Source organism: Rhinichthys klamathensis, unplaced genomic scaffold (assembly GCF_029890125.1).
Source record: "Rhinichthys klamathensis goyatoka isolate OS25496 unplaced genomic scaffold, OSU_Roscu_1.1 h1tg000523l_1, whole genome shotgun sequence".
NCBI classification, from domain to species: Eukaryota; Metazoa; Chordata; class Actinopteri; order Cypriniformes; family Leuciscidae; genus Rhinichthys; species Rhinichthys klamathensis.
The window spans coordinates 2,748,887-2,770,428 of record NW_026607002.1 but is presented as its reverse complement, the minus strand read 5'-3'; the positions used below and the strand labels follow the sequence as shown (position 1 = coordinate 2,770,428).

At 41.1% G+C, this 21,542-nt stretch overlaps 2 protein-coding genes across 2 annotated transcripts in view; both read right to left on the bottom strand.

Annotated features, from left to right (window-relative positions):
* Positions 1-21,542, bottom strand: part of LOC130073060 (gastrula zinc finger protein XlCGF7.1-like) — a 296,214-nt gene that overhangs the window by 51,582 nt on the left and 223,090 nt on the right. The window lies entirely within an intron of this gene.
* On the bottom strand, positions 7,479-8,690 carry LOC130073120 (gastrula zinc finger protein XlCGF7.1-like). Its single transcript, XM_056238551.1, has 2 exons — positions 8,541-8,690; positions 7,479-8,230 (listed from the first exon to the last, which is right to left on the bottom strand). Exons 1-2 carry the CDS (start codon positions 8,596-8,598, stop codon positions 7,479-7,481), a joined length of 810 nt encoding a protein of 269 aa, XP_056094526.1. The 5' UTR covers positions 8,599-8,690.

Sequence of the window (21,542 nt, the reverse complement as noted above, 5' to 3'; positions counted from 1 at the left end):
AGCTTCACTGACTGAAGGAGTGAATTGTGGTCGTTGTTGCTCATTTAGCAGATGATCATCACACTTACAATCACTCCCAATTATTCATGGTTTAAGTGAATTAAGGGGTTATTGCTGTAATCAGACATCAATTAAATGTGGGAATGTGTGCAAAATAGAAACAAAAGAATAGTTTGCTAATCAGATGAGATGTACATTATTTCTGGCACAAAAACGGTTGCATAATTGAAGACTTAAAAATGTACTGTTAAGTGTTATTTTTAGGGCCCAAGCCCTGAAAGGGCGAAGGCCCTATTGTTTTCCTTTGGATACATTTAAAAAAAAAATTCTAACGACTATTCGGGCACTTTTGGGGCTCTTAACGTGCTCGAAAACTCTTGAAACTTTGCACACGGGTCAGAACCCGCGGCCATCAGGGCCAGGCTGAAGCTGGTACCCGGGCACTCGACAGCGCCCCCTGGAACGGGCTCCGAAAACTTGGTCCATAAATCAAACACATTTGCATGTAATAATATGAAACTCAGTACACATATAGATCTCATTGGTTCATATATCCTTCATACTCTTACTTTTTACCCCAGCCCAACAGGAAGTCGGCTATTTAGGGTTGTTTGGAAAACACATGCAATGGAATTTGAAATACTCCTCCTAGAGAATTCAAACACACGGCACGAAACTCAGTCAGCGTGAAGTCAAGACATTGAGGATGAAAAATTGCCTGGGGATTTTTGATATCTCGAACGGTTTGGCCGTGGAGAGGAAAGGAGATTATGGCGCGAAAAAAGAGAAACAGGAAGTGTGTTATAACTTCTTTATACATTAACTGATCTTGGTGAAACTTCATCAATGTGTTCGTTGTAAGAGGCCGGTCACATGGATGTGACTATTGTGAGTCAAAGTTATAGCGCCACCAACTGGCAGCAGGAAGTGTGTCACTTTCAAAATGCTTTGAAATAACCCTCTTATTTTTAGCCGATTTGCTTCAAACTTTATGTGTATAATGTAAACACACGGCAGATGTAGACCTGTGAAAAGATTATTGATATCTTAGATACTGTTGCCGTGGCAATACATCAAACTTTAATATTCTTGTTTGATGCTTTTGAGACTCTTAGCATGCTTGAAATTGCATAAAACTTTACAGACACATTACATTTATTAGCCAGTAGACATGTGCAAAGTTTCAGAAACGGGCGTGGTGAGGGCTCAGTAGCGCCACCTTTTGTCAAAAGTGGGGGATTAGTTTTATCTACAGTTACAAAAATCTGTATGTATATTGATCTCCTCGAGCCGGACAACTTTCTAATTTACAGTCATTAGCTCCGACCAACAGAAAGTCAGATATTTTGGTTTTAATGTGGTGAGCCTCTCTCTGAGCCTACGTCTCTTGTGTCTGTGCGTGTGTGTAGGGGGAAGGGGAGGGGGGCTAGATTAACCATTTCACTGCTGTGTGGTTTGGCCTGCATTAAAAAAGAAAATAAATATCTTAAGCCTTGTATTTTTTAATGTAAAGACTCTGCTTGGGTCTGATCAATGGGGAATTTGCATGTCATAATTAATAATTAATAACTAATAATTATTCATACAGATTTGGATCAGCCCAGTCTTACATGTTAATAAATCTCCCATTAAGGGAGGCTTTGTCATTTTACCTGCGTGCATACAGGTGTATCCCCACAATTAATCACAAATGAATTGTAACCAATTATACAGACCACGTTTTACAAGACAGGTAAAATTAATTAGCTCAATTAATTTATAGAGTTGTGAAAACAAATTCTGTGGCCACAAGAATTAGTTTTCTTGCTCTATAAAGTTTACACATACCCGTCTGAGGTATTTCTGTAAAGAGCTCGCAACGTTATCGAAGCATATCAGTGACTCGGGTTATGAGCAACAGGCAATGAGTCAATCAAAAGGATATAATGTATTTAATGAAGCTGAACTACTTAAGCATTTACTACAATGATACATGTATTTACAACATTAAACACAAACTAAGACGACGCGGGGCGTTTAGACAATTGGTACCCATGTAAACATGAGTTGGAGAGAGAGAAAGGGAGAAAGTTGGTGAGAGAGAGCGAGGGAGAGAGACAGAGCTGGTACAATTTCACCTCGACATCAACCCTTCTGAAACAACACGAAAACACCATTGTAAGGCTTCTTAGAAGCTGTAACGGGAATGATACTTGCAAACGTGAGGTCTGTGTGTGTGTCGCGGGCTCCTTGCACGGTCCGGTCGGCCCGCATGTTGAACGAAGGTCCTGTCCTGCTTGCGCGCGTCGTGTGGCGCAGCGTTTTTGCACGGCCCGTCCCGGCGCGTGCATGGTTGGCCGCTTGCGCGTGGCCCCTTTGTTCCATGGGGGATCACGTGGCGTTCGTTGGCATTCGGCGCGAGTGTTTGAAAGGCTTAAAGTCTTTGAGGTGACGTTACCCGAGGAAATAGTTCGGCAAAGTCCATTTCCTTTCCTGGGAGACGAACTCGGGAGTAAGTTAAAGAAGAGACGAACTTTAGACGAACAAAAGAAAAGATCCATGGTGGGATCAGATCTCCATGAGGAGATCGCTAGCATCACATGTTTCTCTGAGACGGTCAGACTGCAAGAGAGCGTCCAGAGGGAGGTTCAGTCCTCTTTAGGGGAACTGGAGTCCACACCTCTGAGGTGCGAACTGGCCAATGACATTCAACGAAACTTTTGGCGGCCAAATTCTCTTTGTCTTGTCAAAGTTAAACTATGGCCGTGTCCGCCTCTTTTATGACCAGTCAGAATTTGTCAGAATCATTCCACAAGATGGTAAAAACATAGAAAACATACATTTTACTGTAATCTTCTGTATCTGACCAAATCAGTTGGAACGAGATAATTAAAACGGTACCAAACACAACATTTACACATACTTTGGAATATGAAGATACATCTTAATACATAATACACACTCTCAAGAGTTTCACTGATACGCTAGGAGATCATTTCTAAACTACCATGGACTGGGAAACACACTGTTACGTTTTGCGTGGAAGCAAAGGCAGTAGGCGGATCTAAATGCAGCAGTAGACTTTAATAATACAAACTAGGGAAAACTCAGAACAGGCAAGACACTCGAAAATACATACATTCATTCAATAACTGACCAAGAACAAAAGAGCAGACAGGATTAAATACACAGACGGGATGAGGGAACAAGACACAGCTGGGGCAAATCAGAACACAGGTGAATAAACTGAACACTAACAAGGAGCGGGAAAACTGGGAACAGGACTAAACCAAATACACAATGACGGGGAAAACTCAGGGAAACAGATACAGAACAGACATAACTATAACATTATCCCCCCCTTCCATAAGGCGTGTCCCCGCGCCGAATAAACATCAAATAGGGGCGGGAGGGTGGGCGCCCTGGAGGCTGAAGAGGGCGTGGCTTGCCCGGAACAGGAAGCCTCCAGGGCGGAGCAGGACGTGACGGCGGCCAGGGCGGAGCAGGATGAGGCGAAGGCCAGGGCGGAGCATGACGTGGTGAAGGCCAGGGTGGAGCATGGCGTGGCGAAGGCCAGGGCGGAGCATGACGTGGTGAAGGCCAGGGTGGAGCGTGGCGAAGGCCAGGGTGGAGCATGGCGTGGCAAAGGCCAGGGTGGAGCATGGCGTGGCAAAGGCCAGGGCGGAGCACGATGAGATGGTGGCCAGGTCGGAGCAGACTCAGACGAGGATGAGGACCATGTCGACGTCGTCTCCATGGCCCTCACGGAGTACCTTCTGCCCCCCCCCAAAAAATACTTGGGGAAATCCTCGGGAGGAACCTCCAGGTGGTAAAAGGGTTCCGGGCAGGCCTCCCGGAGCTTGAAGGGCGCAGGCAGGACGAGGCGCAGAGGCGGGGCCGGCAGGGCGAGGCGCAGAGGCGGGGCTGGCAGGGCGAGGCGCAGAGGAGGGGCCGGCAGGGCGAGGCGCAGAGGCGGGGCCGGCAGGGCGAGGCGTCTGGGAACGCCCTTCGGAGCCTGGCGAGGCAAACGAGACCTCCTTCTCCTCCTGCGACGACGCGTCACTGGGCTTGACTCACTCGACTCGGTAGACTCACTTGACTCGGTAGACTCACTTGACTCGGTAGACTCACTTGACTCGGCTTGACTCGGTAGACTCACTTGACTCGGTAGACTCACTTGACTCGGTAGACTCACTTGACTCGGTAGACTCACTTGACTCGGTAGACTCACTTGACTCGGTAGACTCACTTGACTCGGTAGACTCACTTGACTCGGTAGACTCACTTGACTCGGTAGACTCACTTGACTCGGTAGACTCCCTTGACTCGGTAGACTCCCTTGACTCGGCGGCACTTGACTCACTTGACTCGGCGGCACTTGACTCACTTGACTCGGCGGCACTTGACTCACTTGACTCGGCGGCACTTGACTCACTTGACTCGGCGGCACTTGACTCACTTGACTCGGCGGCACTTGACTCACTTGACTCGGCGGCACTTGACTCACTTGACTCGGCGGCACTTGACTCACTTGACTCGGCGGCACTTGACTCACTTGACTCGGCGGCACTTGACTCACTTGACTCGGCGGCACTTGACTCACTTGACTCGGCGGCACTTGACTCACTTGACTCGGCGGCACTTGACTCACTTGACTCGGCGGCACTTGACTCACTTGACTCGGCGGCACTTGACTCACTTGACTCGGCGGCGCTTGACTCACTTGACTCGGCGGCACTTGACTCACTTGACTCGGCGGCGCTTGACTCACTTGACTCGGCGGCGCTTGACTCGCTTGACTCGGCGGCACTTGACTCGCTTGACTCGGGAAGCGCGGTCTCACTTGACTCGGCGGCACTTGACTCACTTGACTCGGGTTCGTCGAGGCTGAAGCGACGTGCGGGTTCGGAAGACAGAAGCTCAGCCTCAGGCATGTCGGTCTCGGCAGGAAGAAGCTCAGGCATGTCGGTCTCGGCAGGAAGAAGCTCAGGCATGTCGTGGAAAGCGGGCTCGACTCGGTTCACGTGAAGCGCAGGCTTGTGGAGCGTGGTCTCGGCTGAGCAGCTGAAGGGAAGCGCGGGCGCGACCGGGCTGACGCTAAGCGCAGGCTCTCGCAGCTTCTCCTCCACGCCCACAGTAAACGGGGAACCGCTCCACAACAGGGCCAGGTCAACGTACCATTCTAAAGACCCGTGCGGACCAGGTTCGGGCATCAGAGACCGGAGTGGTTCCGATAATCCTCCGCGGAAGAAGATCTTCAGGCCGTGGGTGTTCATTTGCGCGAGATATGCCAGCTCGAGGAATTCTGCTACATAATCCTCGATGGCGCGATTCTCCTGGCGAAGACGGAGGATCTGGACATCAGGACTCCAGGTAGGCATGGCTGCTAGATCCTAGTGGGTCAGTTATTCTGTTACGTTTTGCGTGGAAGCAAAGGCAGTAGGCGGATCTAAATGCAGCAGTAGACTTTAATAATACAAACTAGGGAAAACTCAGAACAGGCAAGACACTCGAAAATACATACATTCATTCAATAACTGACCAAGAACAAAAGAGCAGACAGGATTAAATACACAGACGGGATGAGGGAACAAGACACAGCTGGGGCAAATCAGAACACAGGTGAATAAACTGAACACTAACAAGGAGCGGGAAAACTGGGAACAGGACTGAACCAAATACACAATGACGGGGAAAACTCAGGGAAACAGATACAGAACAGACATAACTATAACACACACAGACATACAGGAATATATCATATACAATTGGTAATGGCTCGTTTTATGCGTGTAATGTAAAGGTCCATTATGTGTGTGTGTGTTGGTTCGTGTGTGTGTGTGTCAGAGTTCTGTTATCTCTCTTGTAGAGATGGGGGATGGCATGGAATGTTAAAAGCATTTTATGACTCTGGCCATTCCTGAGAGAGAGAGTGTGTGTGGCTTTCAGTCTTTTTGGGTCTTTAGCAGGATGTATTTAGTTATTCAGATTCACCCTTTTAGCCCAGTCCTTACATTAAATAAGGTAAAGGCATTTAACCAGTTTAATTGTAGTTCATAGACAATAGTTTTATAGAAATTAGTTTATTAATTAAATTAACTTGGTCCATAAACTTGGTCTGAATATTTTGTCCATAAATCAAACACACTTGCATGTAATAATATGAAACTCGGTACACATATAGACCTCATCGGGCCAAACAACTTTCGTGCTCTAAGTTTTAAGTCTCTTCGGGTGATAGTTTAAACACAAAAACTGGCTGCCTGCACATTCACTGTCCTCGCAGTTGCTGCTGCGCTCTCTTCAAAAAAAGAAACAAAAAAGATGCTGCAGCCAATGAGCAGCCGGCAGGGGCTGGCTACAGGAGGACTCAACCTCCACGGACAGTTTTTAATGTTTTATCAGACAATAACTACTCAAGATTTTGCTTTTGTATAATTTTCAGGACAATTATAACCAATTCGGGATTCGGGACAACAGCTTAGATTTCGAAACTGTCCCGAATTTCTCGGGACGTCTGGTCACCCTAGAGACAACACAAAATCAGCTTAAACAAAAGTTCCATTTTATTACTTTTTTTTTTTTTTTATTGTTAGTAAAAATACATGGTATAACCAGTGTAAGAACTTACATAACATGAAACCTTCTTTCTTAACTACTAGATAGCAGCTGTAGAACAAGTCACTGCTGAATTGCCACAGACACATTCACTTTTCCTGAGCAATTTCATCTTCTCTCAGTGATGTGTTTGTCTGAGTCCATATTACGAGAGTAATCGCCTCTTAAAATTTACATGGAATATCTGGTACCGTTTTTGTCAAAAGAATAAGTTGTTACTACTACTGGTTCATTCAATGTTAAATCCTTTAATTTAATGAAAACTAAATTAAATCTATTCATTATACCTAAATAAATCACAAGTTGTGTTCATTTTTACTCCTTACATTTTCACAATGTGCAGAGAGTGATTCAATCCAATAAAGTCTTCAATATGTTCTCAATGGATCACCTCTAAACAGCGAGACTAAAAACAAGTTGTTTGTGATATGAATGATATTTGATTTGATATTGTTGACATGGTTTCACAAATGCCTCATATGTTCAATGCAAATAATTAAACTCCACAAAGAAACAAACACATCCCTTCATAATTTTAAGGCAACACACTTGTTTTCTGAAATATAATTGTATCTGTATGAGATGACCATGCACTGCTTGAGCGATGACACTGACACGAGTATTTTCACATTGTTGCTTTACTGTTCAGTTCATCTTGTATACAGTAACACTCAGTGTTTACTGCGCATGTGCAACACAACAGAGGATCAATACGGGTGTCGGAAGAACAACACATGCAACACTTACAATGCAGTTCACAACTATTTAAACCGGTTCCCCTTGTCAAACAATCAAACTTCAATACTAATTTTACAATAAATGACTGTATTAAAGGTTATTCCATCTTTTTCTCATTACCAAATTATGGAAGTGAACTTTGCTCACTTAAACACCTTCAGGCAATGAATTTTCTCATGTCGCAGTAGAGCAGATAAATGGCTGAAATTTCTCTCACATGAAGAGCACTGGTATGGTTTCTCTCCAGTATGAACTCTCTCGTGAGCTTTCAGGTGTCCTGACCGAGAGAATCTCTTTTCACAGTGTGAACACTTGTACGGCTTCTCTCCAGTATGAACTCTCTGGTGGGATTTTAAGTTGCTGGATGAAGTGCAGCTCTTTCCACAGTCAGAGCACATATAAGGTCTCACACCAGTATGAATACGCTCATGCTCTTTTAAAGATCCAAGATGTGAAAAACTCTTTCCACAAACAGAACAGACGTGAGGCTTCACAGCCGAATGAACATTAAGGTGTCTTCTTAAGCTTGATTCAAAAACAAATGTTTTATCACACTGATCACAGCTGAATGATCTCAATCCAGAGTGACGGCGCAGATGCTCTTTGAGAGAGCCTTTCTGAGTGAAACTCTTTCCACACTGAGAGCATGTGAATGGTTTTTCTCCAGTGTGAATTCTCATGTGCACATTTAGGTGTCCTATAAGTATGAAAGTCTTTCCACATTCAGAGCAGGTGAACGGTTTTTCTCCAGTGTGAATAATCATGTGTCTGTTAAGATTTCCTTTCTGAATGAAACTCTTTCCACACTCAGAGCAGGTGAAAGATCTTTTGACTCCAGATTTTCCAGCTGGTTTTTGTGTGAAATTCTCTTCAGTCTTTGAAACGACTGCATTTCCTTTTTCATTTTTGAAATGATGAGGTTTTTGTAACAGATGTTTGTCTTCATTTTTATATGTCAGTTTGCCTTCTTCATTTGTGAAATGATGGTGTTTGTCTTCATTCACTTCCATCCGGTCTGAAACCAACATATATTCAATTTAAAAAAGGACAAATGAGAAACAAAGAAAAAGTTAAATCTTAATTTAGCACAAATCTAGTTTACTTCTGAGTCTCCTAGTATCTAGATTTAGATGTTATTGTTATATGTCAGTTTTCATCTTAATGTTCCTCATCAGTCATTAAAGAGAATGAAGGAAAACACCAACCTATTTGTTCCTCTGTATCTTCATCTTTTATTCTGCCGGGTTCTTCCTTAATCTCCATCTTTACAATAGTATGTCCGTAGTTTCTCCTGGAGTAATTCCTCCTGCTTGCTTCTTCTTCTCCTGTGGGAAGATGGGAATATTCCCCAGCATTTAAACTTATGAACGGCTGTGGGAGCTTCACTGACTGAAGGAGTGAATTGTGGTCGTTGTTGCTCATTTAGCAGATGATCATCACACTTACAATCACTCGAGATTATTCATGGTTTAAGTGAATTAAGGGTTTATTGCTGTAATCAGACATCAATTAAATGTGGGAATGTGTGCAAAATAGAATAGGAATAGAATAGGAACCAAGGAATAGTTTGCCAGCATTCAGATGAGATTAACCTAAAACTAGTTATTTCTTTCACTAACGACTGTAGCATAATTTACAGCTACACTTTTAAGAAAATGTTGAATTTTTTAATTTAGGCACACATAGTGTTTACTGTTACCTTCACACTGTTTTTTAGCGTATGGATAGTTCAATTAAAACCTTGTCATCTTTGGCTTAGTATTAATGTTGTTAAACTTAATGTTCGAGGAAATCTTTCTGCTTAAAGCTCCAGTCCGTAACTTTTTTAAGTTAAAAATAATCCAAAATAATTATATTAAAAAAAACGTATTCTGCCAGTGGTCAAAACTATCTGCTTGCCATAGCTAGATTCAAAACGGTTAGCTTGTAATAATGATTTTAATTCCAGTGGTACTGGTGGGTTTCCGCGGGAAATTCGAGCATGCCTTTGCGTCATTACGTCACACCCTTACACATAAAGAAGGAGTTTCGGCTCCTTCGGCTATACTGCGCGTGACGAGATGTTTAGATGTATAGGCTTTTCTCGCAGCACTTTACATAATTAAACTTATGGCATCCAGGAAGATCCAAACAACAATCATCAGTGTCAACTGGAGATTCAGCAGTTATAAAACCCAAAAGACTTCGTACTTCGGATTTAAGGTGGCTAGAGAAAGAGAAAGAAACCGTCTCATGCGAACACAAGGATTTTAACATCGGTGGGGCTTTTGAAAAGTGCGTGAACTCCGTGTTTTGCAGGGGTTCAAAACGGAAGAAGAGACGGCTTTTTTCTGCTGAACAAGAAAGACATTTCAATAGTTCAATCGTGTAACAGTACGTTTTCTTAATTCACACAGTTATGGAGTTTCCTTTGTTGTGCCTTTCTCGTTTTGCTATTATGGAGAATATGAATTCTGAACTACACAGGTAACCATAAAACACATTAAATTTAACATTAGTCACGCTATGCTGATGTGATGCTGTTAACATGAATTTGAGAACAAAGTAGGCTATAATTTGCACGGTTGCTGTAAATCGCGTTGATTAAATCTAACGAAGCTTATCATGTCGAATGCTTTTTCCCCCTTAGTTGGTCAGAACAAAAATGGATGTTACTTACTTGTTCAGAAGACATTTTCTTATGAAAATTCTTATGTTGGTCAAACTTTCAAAAAGTGAATCTGTGATTCTGTATGACAGTATCCACACAGCGCGGTGACTGACAGCACCACTCGCCTCAAAGCACTGTGTTCATCCGCGCTGTTTCATGCCGATTTACAACCCACGTAAAGATAATAATTCCGCGAATCACTGCAGTTACAGATTTCGAACAGAGAGATGGCGACAAAGAGGAAAAGATACGGACTGCAGCTTTAAACAATAATAACAACACTGATATAAGAATGTGCTGTTTATTTTTCAATCAGTTAAGAGCCATTCACACGTTAAAAATGAGACAGTCAGTGAAGAGGAAAAAACGCAAGGTCCAGAGATACATTTCTTCTTTTGGCGCAGCATTTTTAGAAAGGTTATAGAATAGTCTATCTATCTATCTATCTATCTATCTATCTATCTATCTATCTATCTATCTATCTATCTATCTATCTATCTATCTATCTATCTATCTATCTATCTATCCTCCTGTAGCCAGGTCAATAGGGGGCGTATTTACAATCCCTGTAAATACGCCACTTCCTATGAGTGGAATGGTTGCAGTGCCTGAAATGTGTGTCATGGTCGCTGGAAGAACAAGCTAGATCTATTTTAATAGGTGTTATGGTTATGAGTAGAGTGTTTTTAACTCATTTGATGTTTTGCCCATAAGGTCTAAATGCCCTAATGCTGATAAGGTTTGGCTGGATGAGTGGTGGACACTGAATGACCATTGCAGCACACTGCACGTGAGTGTTTACACTTTATCAAAGCGGGTCGTTTTAATAAATGAAGTGATCAGTGACACCCCCTTTTGTTTGTATTAAGACAAATTACTCTTTTGTAGAGAAGTTTGCTTTAAAAGCCCTCACGTTGTTTATGTTGAGCTGGATGAGTGGTGGACACTGAATCGCTGTTGTGCTTCCTGTGCCTTCTGAAATCAGCCAGTCTGTGTTTTTCAACCGCGGAAAGAGCTCAATAAAATAGCGGCAGTCAGACTGATCTCATGAAATGGCGTATGTATGACACGCCAATTCGTATTTCCATTTTTGGCGTGCTATCAACACGCATAATCGCTTTTCAGCGTGTTTATCAACGCCGTTGACTTAACGTTATATTACTGTATATATAAATATATGACCTACCCCAACCCCGTCCCTAAGCCTACCCGTCACTGGGGTTAATACCATTTATGAGTCTTCCCCTACCATCCTAGGAAAAAAAATATCGCTCCCCAGATGTAGATCTACATTTTGCTTCGTTTCGCTCGGACATTTAACGGCGTAGACATTCACGCAAAAGATGACGGTTCGTTTTGGCGTGGACATACACGCGGATAGCTCAAAATGCGTATAGATAACACGCCACTTGACTTGAAAGTGGCGTGTATGTTTACGCAAAGTCATGATGTCATGTTGCGGCAGTAGACTACAATGTCACATAGCGTTACATTTACCTCAGGAAACCATTTAATGAACATAGCACGTAAGTTGGCTAGAAGAAAATAGTAATTTATAATATATTTAGTATTTGCTAAAAATGTGCACTAGCTATATTACATATTTATCATATTTTGTACTTGTATCATTAAAATATTAAAAAGTTGTAATAAAAACCGCATTAGGCCTATATTTAATATGAGTTGTTATTTTTAACCTTTAATAATACCAGCTGACAGGGCTCTCTGTAGTCTATGTTTCCAACATGAGGTGCAATTTTCTTTCTTGAGAAAAATTAACATCTACTGTAGCCTACTAGCCTGCGTTTCCCCATACTGCCTTTGCGCAGCGCGATTTTATTCACGCTGCTAGGCAGTCTGGATACCATGGACCAGATTTTCCCCCTTCAGCGAGGGGACCAATCACAGAATGGGGAGGGAGCAGCAAGACGGTGATGACGTCTATGCGACACACCGAAGCAGTTTGTTTATACCTATGGATCAAACATGGCAGCAGACGCGAAGTTACCTTTCGATGCAGCCTCAAGGGGGTCGCACACCAAACGAGAAGCATGTCTTGAAAAATTCTAACACAATATTATCTATGAGTGTACACACACCGGCGGCGCCATTCGGCGTCTGTCCGCGGCGCCCAGCTACGGCTCAGGACCTTGTTCAAAATCCTGCCGCGCCAGAGCGCCATTTACATAGTTTTATATTAAATTTACATTTATTTGTCTCAAATCGTCGTTAATGTACATACCGACTTCACCCTGTGCTGCAATATACATTTAGTTTAACATTCCTAATTTAACAGCTTGAATAAAGTCATATTGGAAAAAATATATAACAAACATAGCCCTTTTAAATCTTTCATTTTCCCCTGTTGTGCCATTTTTCAATACTCTACCATACTAACCATACTCTAACAAAATAAACTTATTCTAAATTACTGTCTATGCTCTAACCTCAATGCGAAATATTAAAAGCATTTTTATACGATTTTGGGACCGTTGCTGTTTTCGCTCTACATCAGGGGTCTCAAACTCGCGGCCCGCGGGCCATTTGCGGCCCGCGGGGAGATATTTTGTGGCCCCTTACTTGACATTAAAGTGTAATGTTAGTGCGGCCCGTCGTTGCGTGTGCCGCGTTTTAAATGGGCTACCATACGGTGGGTTTGTTGTCAATAGTTGCCATAGACAACCGCTAAGGACAAACATACTGCGCGCCTGGAAAAAATGAGCGCGTCGCTTCAATTATGAGCGCGCTTGCCGCGCACGCGCACCTACATTTGAAATAACGAACTTGAGCGCGCAAAATATGTGAGCGCGATATGTGAACTGCCCCTTGTCGAGCTACCACCAATCAGGCCGCGAGCTACTGGTAGCTCGCGAGCGACATGTTGGAGAGAGACCCTGCTTTAAAACAATGTAAGAATAATCATTTTGAGCTTGTAATATGTGTCCAACAGGTTGATAAGAAGGTTTGCTTTGATTTGTGCAAATTCAGTAGCCTAATTTGCCTGAGACACTATACATGTGTAGAAAGAATTCAATAAGACGGGCAGACATGACTGGAAATATTTGTATTTCAAAAGCAATAATTGTTTTTCTAAGTATATAATAAAAGGAAATGTGCCTTCCAAAAAAAACATTCAATATCATTAATGTGTTGTATAAAGAAAATAAAAAGGACATAAGCAAATATAAATATTACAAATATGTGTTATAGACAAAGAAAGTTTGTAAAATGAACTTCAACTGTCAGAAGGACAGCTCATGAAGAACCAATCATGTACAGAAAGGAATGTTCAAATTCAGAGGAACAGTTCAGAAGAAACGTTAATAATAAAGATTGAGAAGATTGGATCAGTTGTGCTCCTTTTTTGGAATACTTGAATACTATTTTTTGTGGAATTGCCTACTTGATGCGGCCCAGCCTGACCCAGACTCTACCTCCAGCGGCCCCCAGTTAAGTTGAGTTTGAGACCCCTGCTCTACATGCTTCCTTTAAGCAGTGTTTTTCGAAAGTATAGCATTTCAAACTTACAATTATGATATTTCATTAAATAAATCTTCATGTTGAAATAAGACTCCAATAACATGCCACCAGTGAACCACAGGAATATTAATTGATGTTAACAATGAAACCAATAGCTTAAGCGAAAAATATGTAACATATTTGTTTTATTGAACAAATCATATTAGTAGCTATAAGAAATGTTGAAATTGATTTGTAATAATACATAATAATGCTAATAATTAATTAGTGCAGTCTAATATTAATGCTAATCAAAGACTAAATTATTATGTAAGCAGGCATACATTAGGATATTAAATATTTACATACATTATGACATCAAGAAAGTGATCAATTCTAAAATCAATTAAAGCTGCAGTAGGGAGTTTTGAGAAAACGTTGACTTAGCCTGAAAATTTGAACAAGCACAACTTACAGGTCCCACCCCCTTGCTCTCTGCTGCGCTACAGCCCTCCCTCCACAGCGGAGCCTGTCGTGAACGCGCAGGCTAGTAAACAGGGCCACCGATAACAGCGGATAAAAAGTTATATGGCACATTCACTAATAGGGACTAAACATCAATAATATGCTTTACATTGACTATGGCCTGCCCATACTTTGACTACAAACTTGGTCCTCAAATCATTATGTATTTTGCAATAGCCTACATCATGTAACTTTATAACGTTGCACTCTTTCTATAAGTTATAAATAGCTAGTAAGATAACGTTAATATAACGGTAACTAACCTTACAGTATGTAAGTAATTATTCTAGCGATATATAATGCTAGATAAGGTGTCCTAGTACATTATTTCAGCAACATGACAAGCCAGTGAATTAGCAGGTTTCAATTGTTGCTTAGCAGAGTGCGTGACATTTTATCTACATGTTATACGGCTAGAGTTCTGACACCGAGTCAATGGGCTCTGTGTAATTCTTTCTTTTTCGCTTGTTTATCGTCATCGGTCTTTTTCCTTTTACCTCTTTGTTTTATGAGCAGGTGTCACTCGAGAATTGGCAGTTTAGGTTGTTTCTCCGTCATAAGCACAGCTGCAGCACGCCGGCAATCTTGAGTTTGAACGACGGTACGGGCTCGCGCTGTGCAAGAGAGGGGTGTGATCTGCGCGTACACAAGCGTGATTGACACTGCTAAGACATTCCTCCTGGCTCTGATTGGTTGTTTCTGACCGGGAGCGTGTATTTCTTGCAAATGGCAATAGGACCACTAGGAGGAGCCAGAGGAGCTTGATTTTTACACAGATTATCTGTCTCATTGTACTGTCAGGACATAATGACAGTTTTAGCAAATACATTTTTTCAAAAGTTACCTACAGCAGCTTTAAATTTAATAAATAAATAATTAAACTAAGACTATGGTGACCATTAAACCATTTCATTCTGCCAAGATACATGTCCCTCAGAGTTGAAATAAGAGCAGAATTTGTCTCGAACTGTGTAGGCCTCCCTTGCACCACGAAGCCCACCAACAGTAGAAATGCTCTCCATCGATCCAGGAGTTGGGGCACTGGTATTCATCCACCTCTCTACTTCCATTAGCTTGAGAAGAAAGTTGTGCAGGATGCAAGCTGACAAAATAAGGCTGTTTATTTTGTCAGGGTATATGTTGATCCTGCTGTGCAGGATCCTCCAGCGAGATGACAAAATGCCGAAGGCATTTTCAACTACATTGCGCGCTCGAGACAAACTGTAGTTGAAGATGCGTTGTTGTGTTGATAAGTCCCTACCGGGGTAAGGCCGCATCATGTAGGTTTTAAATGGGAATGCTGCATCCCCAACAATGGTGAATGGCATGTTCCCCAGATGCTCTGCTCCAGGAAGGTGCTGATCATCTGGCATCTCCAGCTTCTTTGCATCTAGAGCCTGCCCTATGGCTGAGCCAGCAAAGACACCCCCATCGCTTGACCGTCCATACTCTCCAATATGGACAAGGCGGAAACAATATTTGGCATCAACGACAGCCAATAATACTACAGAGAATGTTTTTTTGTAATTAAAATAAAGGCTGCCTGAATGTGGTGGTGCAAAGAGGAGGATGTGCTTCCCATCTATCGCTCCTATGCAGTTAGCAAAATTCCACCTACATGAAAATCTTGAGGCAATATTCCTCCACTCCTGCTCAGTTGGTCTTGCTAGGTGTGTATCCATCATCCGCCTGTTAATAGCTGTACATGTGTCCTTGATGGATTTAGCCACTGTGCTCTCCCCCATATGGTAGTTAAAGGCAATCGTTCTTACTGAATTTCCTGTGGCCAGATATCTGTAAAACATAAACATTAATATAAACATTAAATGATTAGTTCACTTTAAAAAAACTTTTGCTGATAATTTACTCACCCCCATGTCATCCAAGATGTCCATGTCTTTCTTTAGTCAAAAAAAATTAAGGTTTTTGATGAAAACATTCCAGGATTTTTCTCCATATAATGCACTTTACTGGGCACCAAACGGTTCAAGGTCCAAATGACAGTTTCAGTGCAAACTGCAAACTGTTCAAATGGTTTTAAATGACACCAGACGATGAATAAGGGTCTTATCAAGCGAAACGATCGCTCATTTAAAAAAAAAAAAAAAAAGTTTAAGTTTTATAAGCTCACATGCTCGCCTTGCTCTGTTCTGTGTAACTCTCCTGTTCGAACTCGTTCATCAAAATGAACAAATCTTTTTCCGAGTCAATTCGTTCATTTTGGTCGTTAAATGAATCAAATGACTCGAAAAAAGATTTGTTCATTTTGATGAACGAGTTCGAACAGGAGAGTCACGAACGTGCATCACAGAACAGAGCAAGGCGGGCATTTGAGCTTATAAAACTTTAACTTTGTTATTTATTTTTTAAATGACCGATCGTTTCGCTTGATAAGACCATTATTCATCGTCTGGAATCGTTTAAAGCCCTTTGAACAGTTTGCAGTTTGCACTGAAACTGTCTTTTGGACCTTGGACCGTTTGGTGCCCAGTAAAGTGCATTATATGGAGAAAAATCCTGGAATGTTTTCATCAAAAACCTTAATTTCTTTTCGACTGAAGAAAGAAAGACATGGATATCTTGGATGACATGAGGGTGAGTAAATTATCAGCAAAAGTTTTTTTTAAAGTGAACTACTCCTTTAATTTCTCCCTCTTCACAGAAAATGAGTGCAGAATGAGATGTAAGTCCCTAAGAGACAACTACATCAAGTGGAAGAAAAGACAACAATTGCCAAGTGGCTCTGGAGCAGTGCGTCAACAGGAGTGGAAATATGCTGCTGCAATTTCCTTCCTAAATATCTTCCTACAAAATAGAAGGTACTGTTTATAGTAATACACTGTGAAGTGTGAATTAAATTTATTAAAGTATGATTTGAATTAGACTTTTAACTGTAAAAAAAAAAAAAAATGGTGTAAACTGTATGCTCTTGTTTGTCTCTCATTCTTTTTCTCAGTACAATCAGTAACGTTGACTTCGACAATTATGTGGATGGGTCGACCCATGAAGGTGATTTAGAAACACAGATGACTCCAGAAGAGGAAAGCCCAGTACCAGAGACAACAGGGACCGAAAGTGAAGTTTCAGGATGGCCACAGAGACCCAAGAGAAAAAAAAAGAGACCCAAAAAGTCCAAACACACAAATTAATGAAAAGCTTATAGACTTGTTTTTAGCAACACCAACAGTGCCACCAAAACAACATGACGAAACCGAACTTTTCCTTTTAAGTTTAGCACCTCAAATGAGGTCCTTGGGAAAAAGAGAACAAACACGGGCAAAAATAGAGATGCTACGTATCCTGGATGACCTGGATGTGCAGAGTAATCAGGCACATCATGGGCAAGGTGTGATTAGCTATCACACAGGACCACCACTGTTTGGTAGCTGGAATGCTCCAAATTAAAATATTGTGGCTCCTTCAGCTTTCTCAACATACCATATTCATAATAGGTAACATTTGTTTGTTTTGGGAATTGTTAACCTAATCCTGTTTTATGTTAATTACATACAGATATTGATTTTTTATTACTGTAGAATGTGATGTTTGGGCCCACCCTTAATTAAATGTATGTGGAGGCTGGCTAGAGTGGTCAGCAATTATTATTATTATTATTATTATTATTATTAAAATTATCTATGTGTACATTACTGTGTTATATTGACATGTGGCTCACATGGTAAAATCAATTAAATTAATTATTGTTTTGAAAATATTGTCTTCATTCTTCCAACATCATAATAAATGTAAACTGTAAATCAGATACAAATAGGTTATATAGAAAATAGCTTACCGCAATGTTACTGCAAGTTTTTCTTTTGGCCCAATAGGTGTCCGGTAATTTATAGACGTCCCTGTGATGTCAGGTCCAATGACTGACAGCAGATTCTCCATCTGCTCTGCATTCATTCTGAAGTATTGCTGGTGCTTTTCTGGACTTAATTGCAGCTCCTGAACAAGGTGGTGGAAAGTGCCAAATTGTTGCCTTTTTTCATTTAGAGGGTGTACCCAAATTCGACTGCCTTTATTTTTCAGTCTGTGATGTAAAAGTAGCAGTGCAGCAGTTGTTTTTTTTTGTCAGTCAAAATTTTATCTGTTTGGGAAGAATAGGAAAAACAGGGCATTCATACAAAAAAGCCTTCATAGGTTACATAGGTTAAATATACCCAAATGTAATTTTGACCGTTGAAAAGTGCATAATTTAGAAGAAAATATTCACCAGTACTGTAAATTATTACAGAAAAAACTATTATTAAACTAAAATATAGTACATTCATCATTTACTGAAAGAAAAATGTTGCTTTTGACAGAGGAGTAACCCCTAAATAAATAGCACCAGAGGGTGATATGTAACTTGTACGTAACTGCCATTATAACATTATGTTACAAAGAAATAACATATCGTCAGTTACGTATATAATAAAAAAGAATATATCAAATAACTTGTTTGGTTAATGTTTTCACTCACGCTAGCTAAATAAATACTATTGTATTATGTAACGTAGTTGCCAAGACAACGGATAACGTTACAACAAAATAACAGACTTAACAACGTGATAGACACTTTTACTTGATTAACGTTCAAACATCAGCTATTATTCAATTAACATAAAAAATAAATAATACATCAAGTTAAAACTCACCCATTGTGCAGCTCTTCTAGACTTCTACCAGGAGTTGATTCAAAATTGAGCTCGCGCGAATAGAATGTGCGCGTCCGGTGTGCGATACCTGTGAGTTGTTCTAGACGTGGCGCTCTTCTCGTTTGCTTCTCGTTCGGTGTGCGACCCCCTTTAGATATTGTTCTAAGTCGTTTAGAACTCAAATAAATCTCTGACCCATCGTCTTCTTCCTCGTCTAATTTCTTTCGTTCTACATACGTCATCTGGTATAATTGAAACGATTGGCTATGAGCTACGTACAGGCGTATTTGATAGACAATCGTAGCACCCAATAAACGGCTCTGGGCATTCGTAAACCACGCCTCACATACGAGAAAATGAACATGTGGTTCCCCAGACAAGACCCAGACATGTCAATGAGACGTGGTCTGACGTTAGCCAGGCTAGTAGCCTACCTAATATGTACCCAAATTGAATCAAGATCGGAATAAAACCACAAGAATTAAATTGAAATTGTAAAACTTATAATAAAAGCAGTAGCCTATCCCAATTATTGCACCATGCTGTCACTAAACTTAAAGGGGGGGTGAAACACTCAGTTTCAGTCAATCTCATGTTAATCTTGAGTACCTATAGAGTAATATTGCATCCATCATATCTCCAAAAAGTATTTAGTTTTATTATATTTATAAAAGAAAGATAGGCTGTACCGAGTCTTTCCGGAAAAAGCCGAGCGGGTGGAGGCGTGCCGTGTGGGCGGAGCTAAATAATCACGCCGAATAAGTTACACGCCGATAGACACACACAGATATTTGAAGCAGTTCTACTCACCGCCTGCGGTTCCAATGCAAGACCGTTAACCTTTAGTGTTGGGACTGCTCCATCCTTGAGAACTAAACGATTAGCAAATCCGGCTTCGAACTGGGCCTTGTTTATAAAAAAAAATCATCCTCGAAATGCATGGAACAAACTAGAACACTTGCACAACTGTGTTGATGTTCTGGAAAAACAAACTCCATCCACTGGTCCCTTAACGCTTGATCCTTTGGGAATCTGTGCAGTGTTGTCTTGCCTTGGCAACCGAAAACACGCTTCTTTGGTGACATATTGCAGCGCAGCCGATGCACAGCGCTTTGATGGGCATAGGTTACGGCTATCGCTCTACAGCTACAGCGCGCCCTTCCGAGAGAAGTGCCCTTAGGACCGTTTAAGGAAATTCCGGCGCATCTGACGTTATACGCGCCCATACTCGAAAAAAACTTTCCGAAACTTGTGACAACCAGGAAGGAGTATTTTGAGAACAGAAATACTCAATCAAACGTACAACTTAATTTGTGAAACTTTGTCCATGTTTAGCATAGGAATCCAACTCTTTAACAGTGTAAAAAACTCACTATGCATGAAATAGCATTTCACCCCCCCTTTAATAAAATGATGTGTAGTTAGGCTACCAAATGTTTTGACAACCACAATAGCCTACACTTATTGTGATGCAAGTTTTTTTTTCACCTCCCCCTCCCCCTTTCCATAAATCTAAGCTAAACTCAAAAGTTGGCAGCTCTGCTTATAGAGTGCCGAAGTTAAAACGTCACTCTGTAGGCCAAAACGCGTAAGTGAGTTAGCATTTTAGCACTCCCGGTTCCCTCGCTCTAAAGTCTATGGGATTTTTGAATGGGTTTTTGCTAAATCGCCTGAAATAAGGTCTGTGGTGAACAAAGCCTCTAAATATTTTCACGTTTTGATCTATGACATAGAACACACAGTTATAACCTGCTTGTGGTTTTTAAACTTTATCGTCTGCTTGTGCTTTTTTAAAAACTTTATATAGGCTTCAAAATGTATAAATTTTGAATTAACTTGTAAAGATTATCTTGATAGACAAAACGTGTAAGGGTCACAACTCTTTGTTAAACACAGATCTTATTTTTTGCGATTTTCCAAAAGTCTATGGAAAATGCATAGCTTTTCGATCGAGGGAACCCATGCGCCGCTAGCTTCCGAGTTGTCCTACAAAGTGACGTCATCACTTCGGCACTCTTGTCTGCCAAAAAATGAAAAAAAAACAATAACAATAATACGGTAGTGGTACTTCTGGAAAGAATAACCTCTTAGAACGGCACGAACAGTTAGACTGAAAAACACTCACAAAATACACCTGAAATGACATAGCCTAGCAGCTACTAACTTAGCCTATTTTAAATTTGGCGCCGCATTTTTAGAACGCGAATGAAACTTCATGTCCGAGACGCTGCAAAGCTCCATATTTTATTTAAAGTAAGATAGATGTCTCATATCATGTAGAGATCGGATCGGGGACCGGATACATTGCCTGAATGGTTGTAGCCAAATGTAAACAAACACTCACGTATCTGATATTCCACAGTGGTTATTTATTATCAGCGTCGTCGATCCCACGCACACACGGGGCAGTTTGCCAAACACTCCAGTAACAACTGCGTTAGAAATAAAACAGGTAAAGAGCAACAGAAATAAAAGACAGGATTTACACGCATACATGCGATGATCACAGCTCGCGCTTCTCATACCGACTGGCCACTCATGAGTGAGGGTCGGGAGTGCGTTCCGCCTTAAAGGAACAGTACCTAAATATTCTGGTTACAGTGTGTTATAAAATATTCGGTATAAATAAATATAGTTATTTAGATAAGTTAAAGAATAGTCTATCTATCTAACCATAGTCTATTCAATAACCACCCGTCTGGTTTGTAATTTTTTGATTAATCAAAATTAATAGACTATTTAGAAAGAAGCTTGGAGAAAGATTTTTATGGTTTTTGAGATGTTGTCAAAGTAAAGACAAAGCAACAGTTCCTCAGTGATATGACCATGTAAAACTCCTGTTCTGTCCGAGCATAAGTTGTCCAATTTAGATGTCTCACAATCAAAATATAGAAGCTTTTGCAAGTTATTCAGAGGATCAAGACGACACA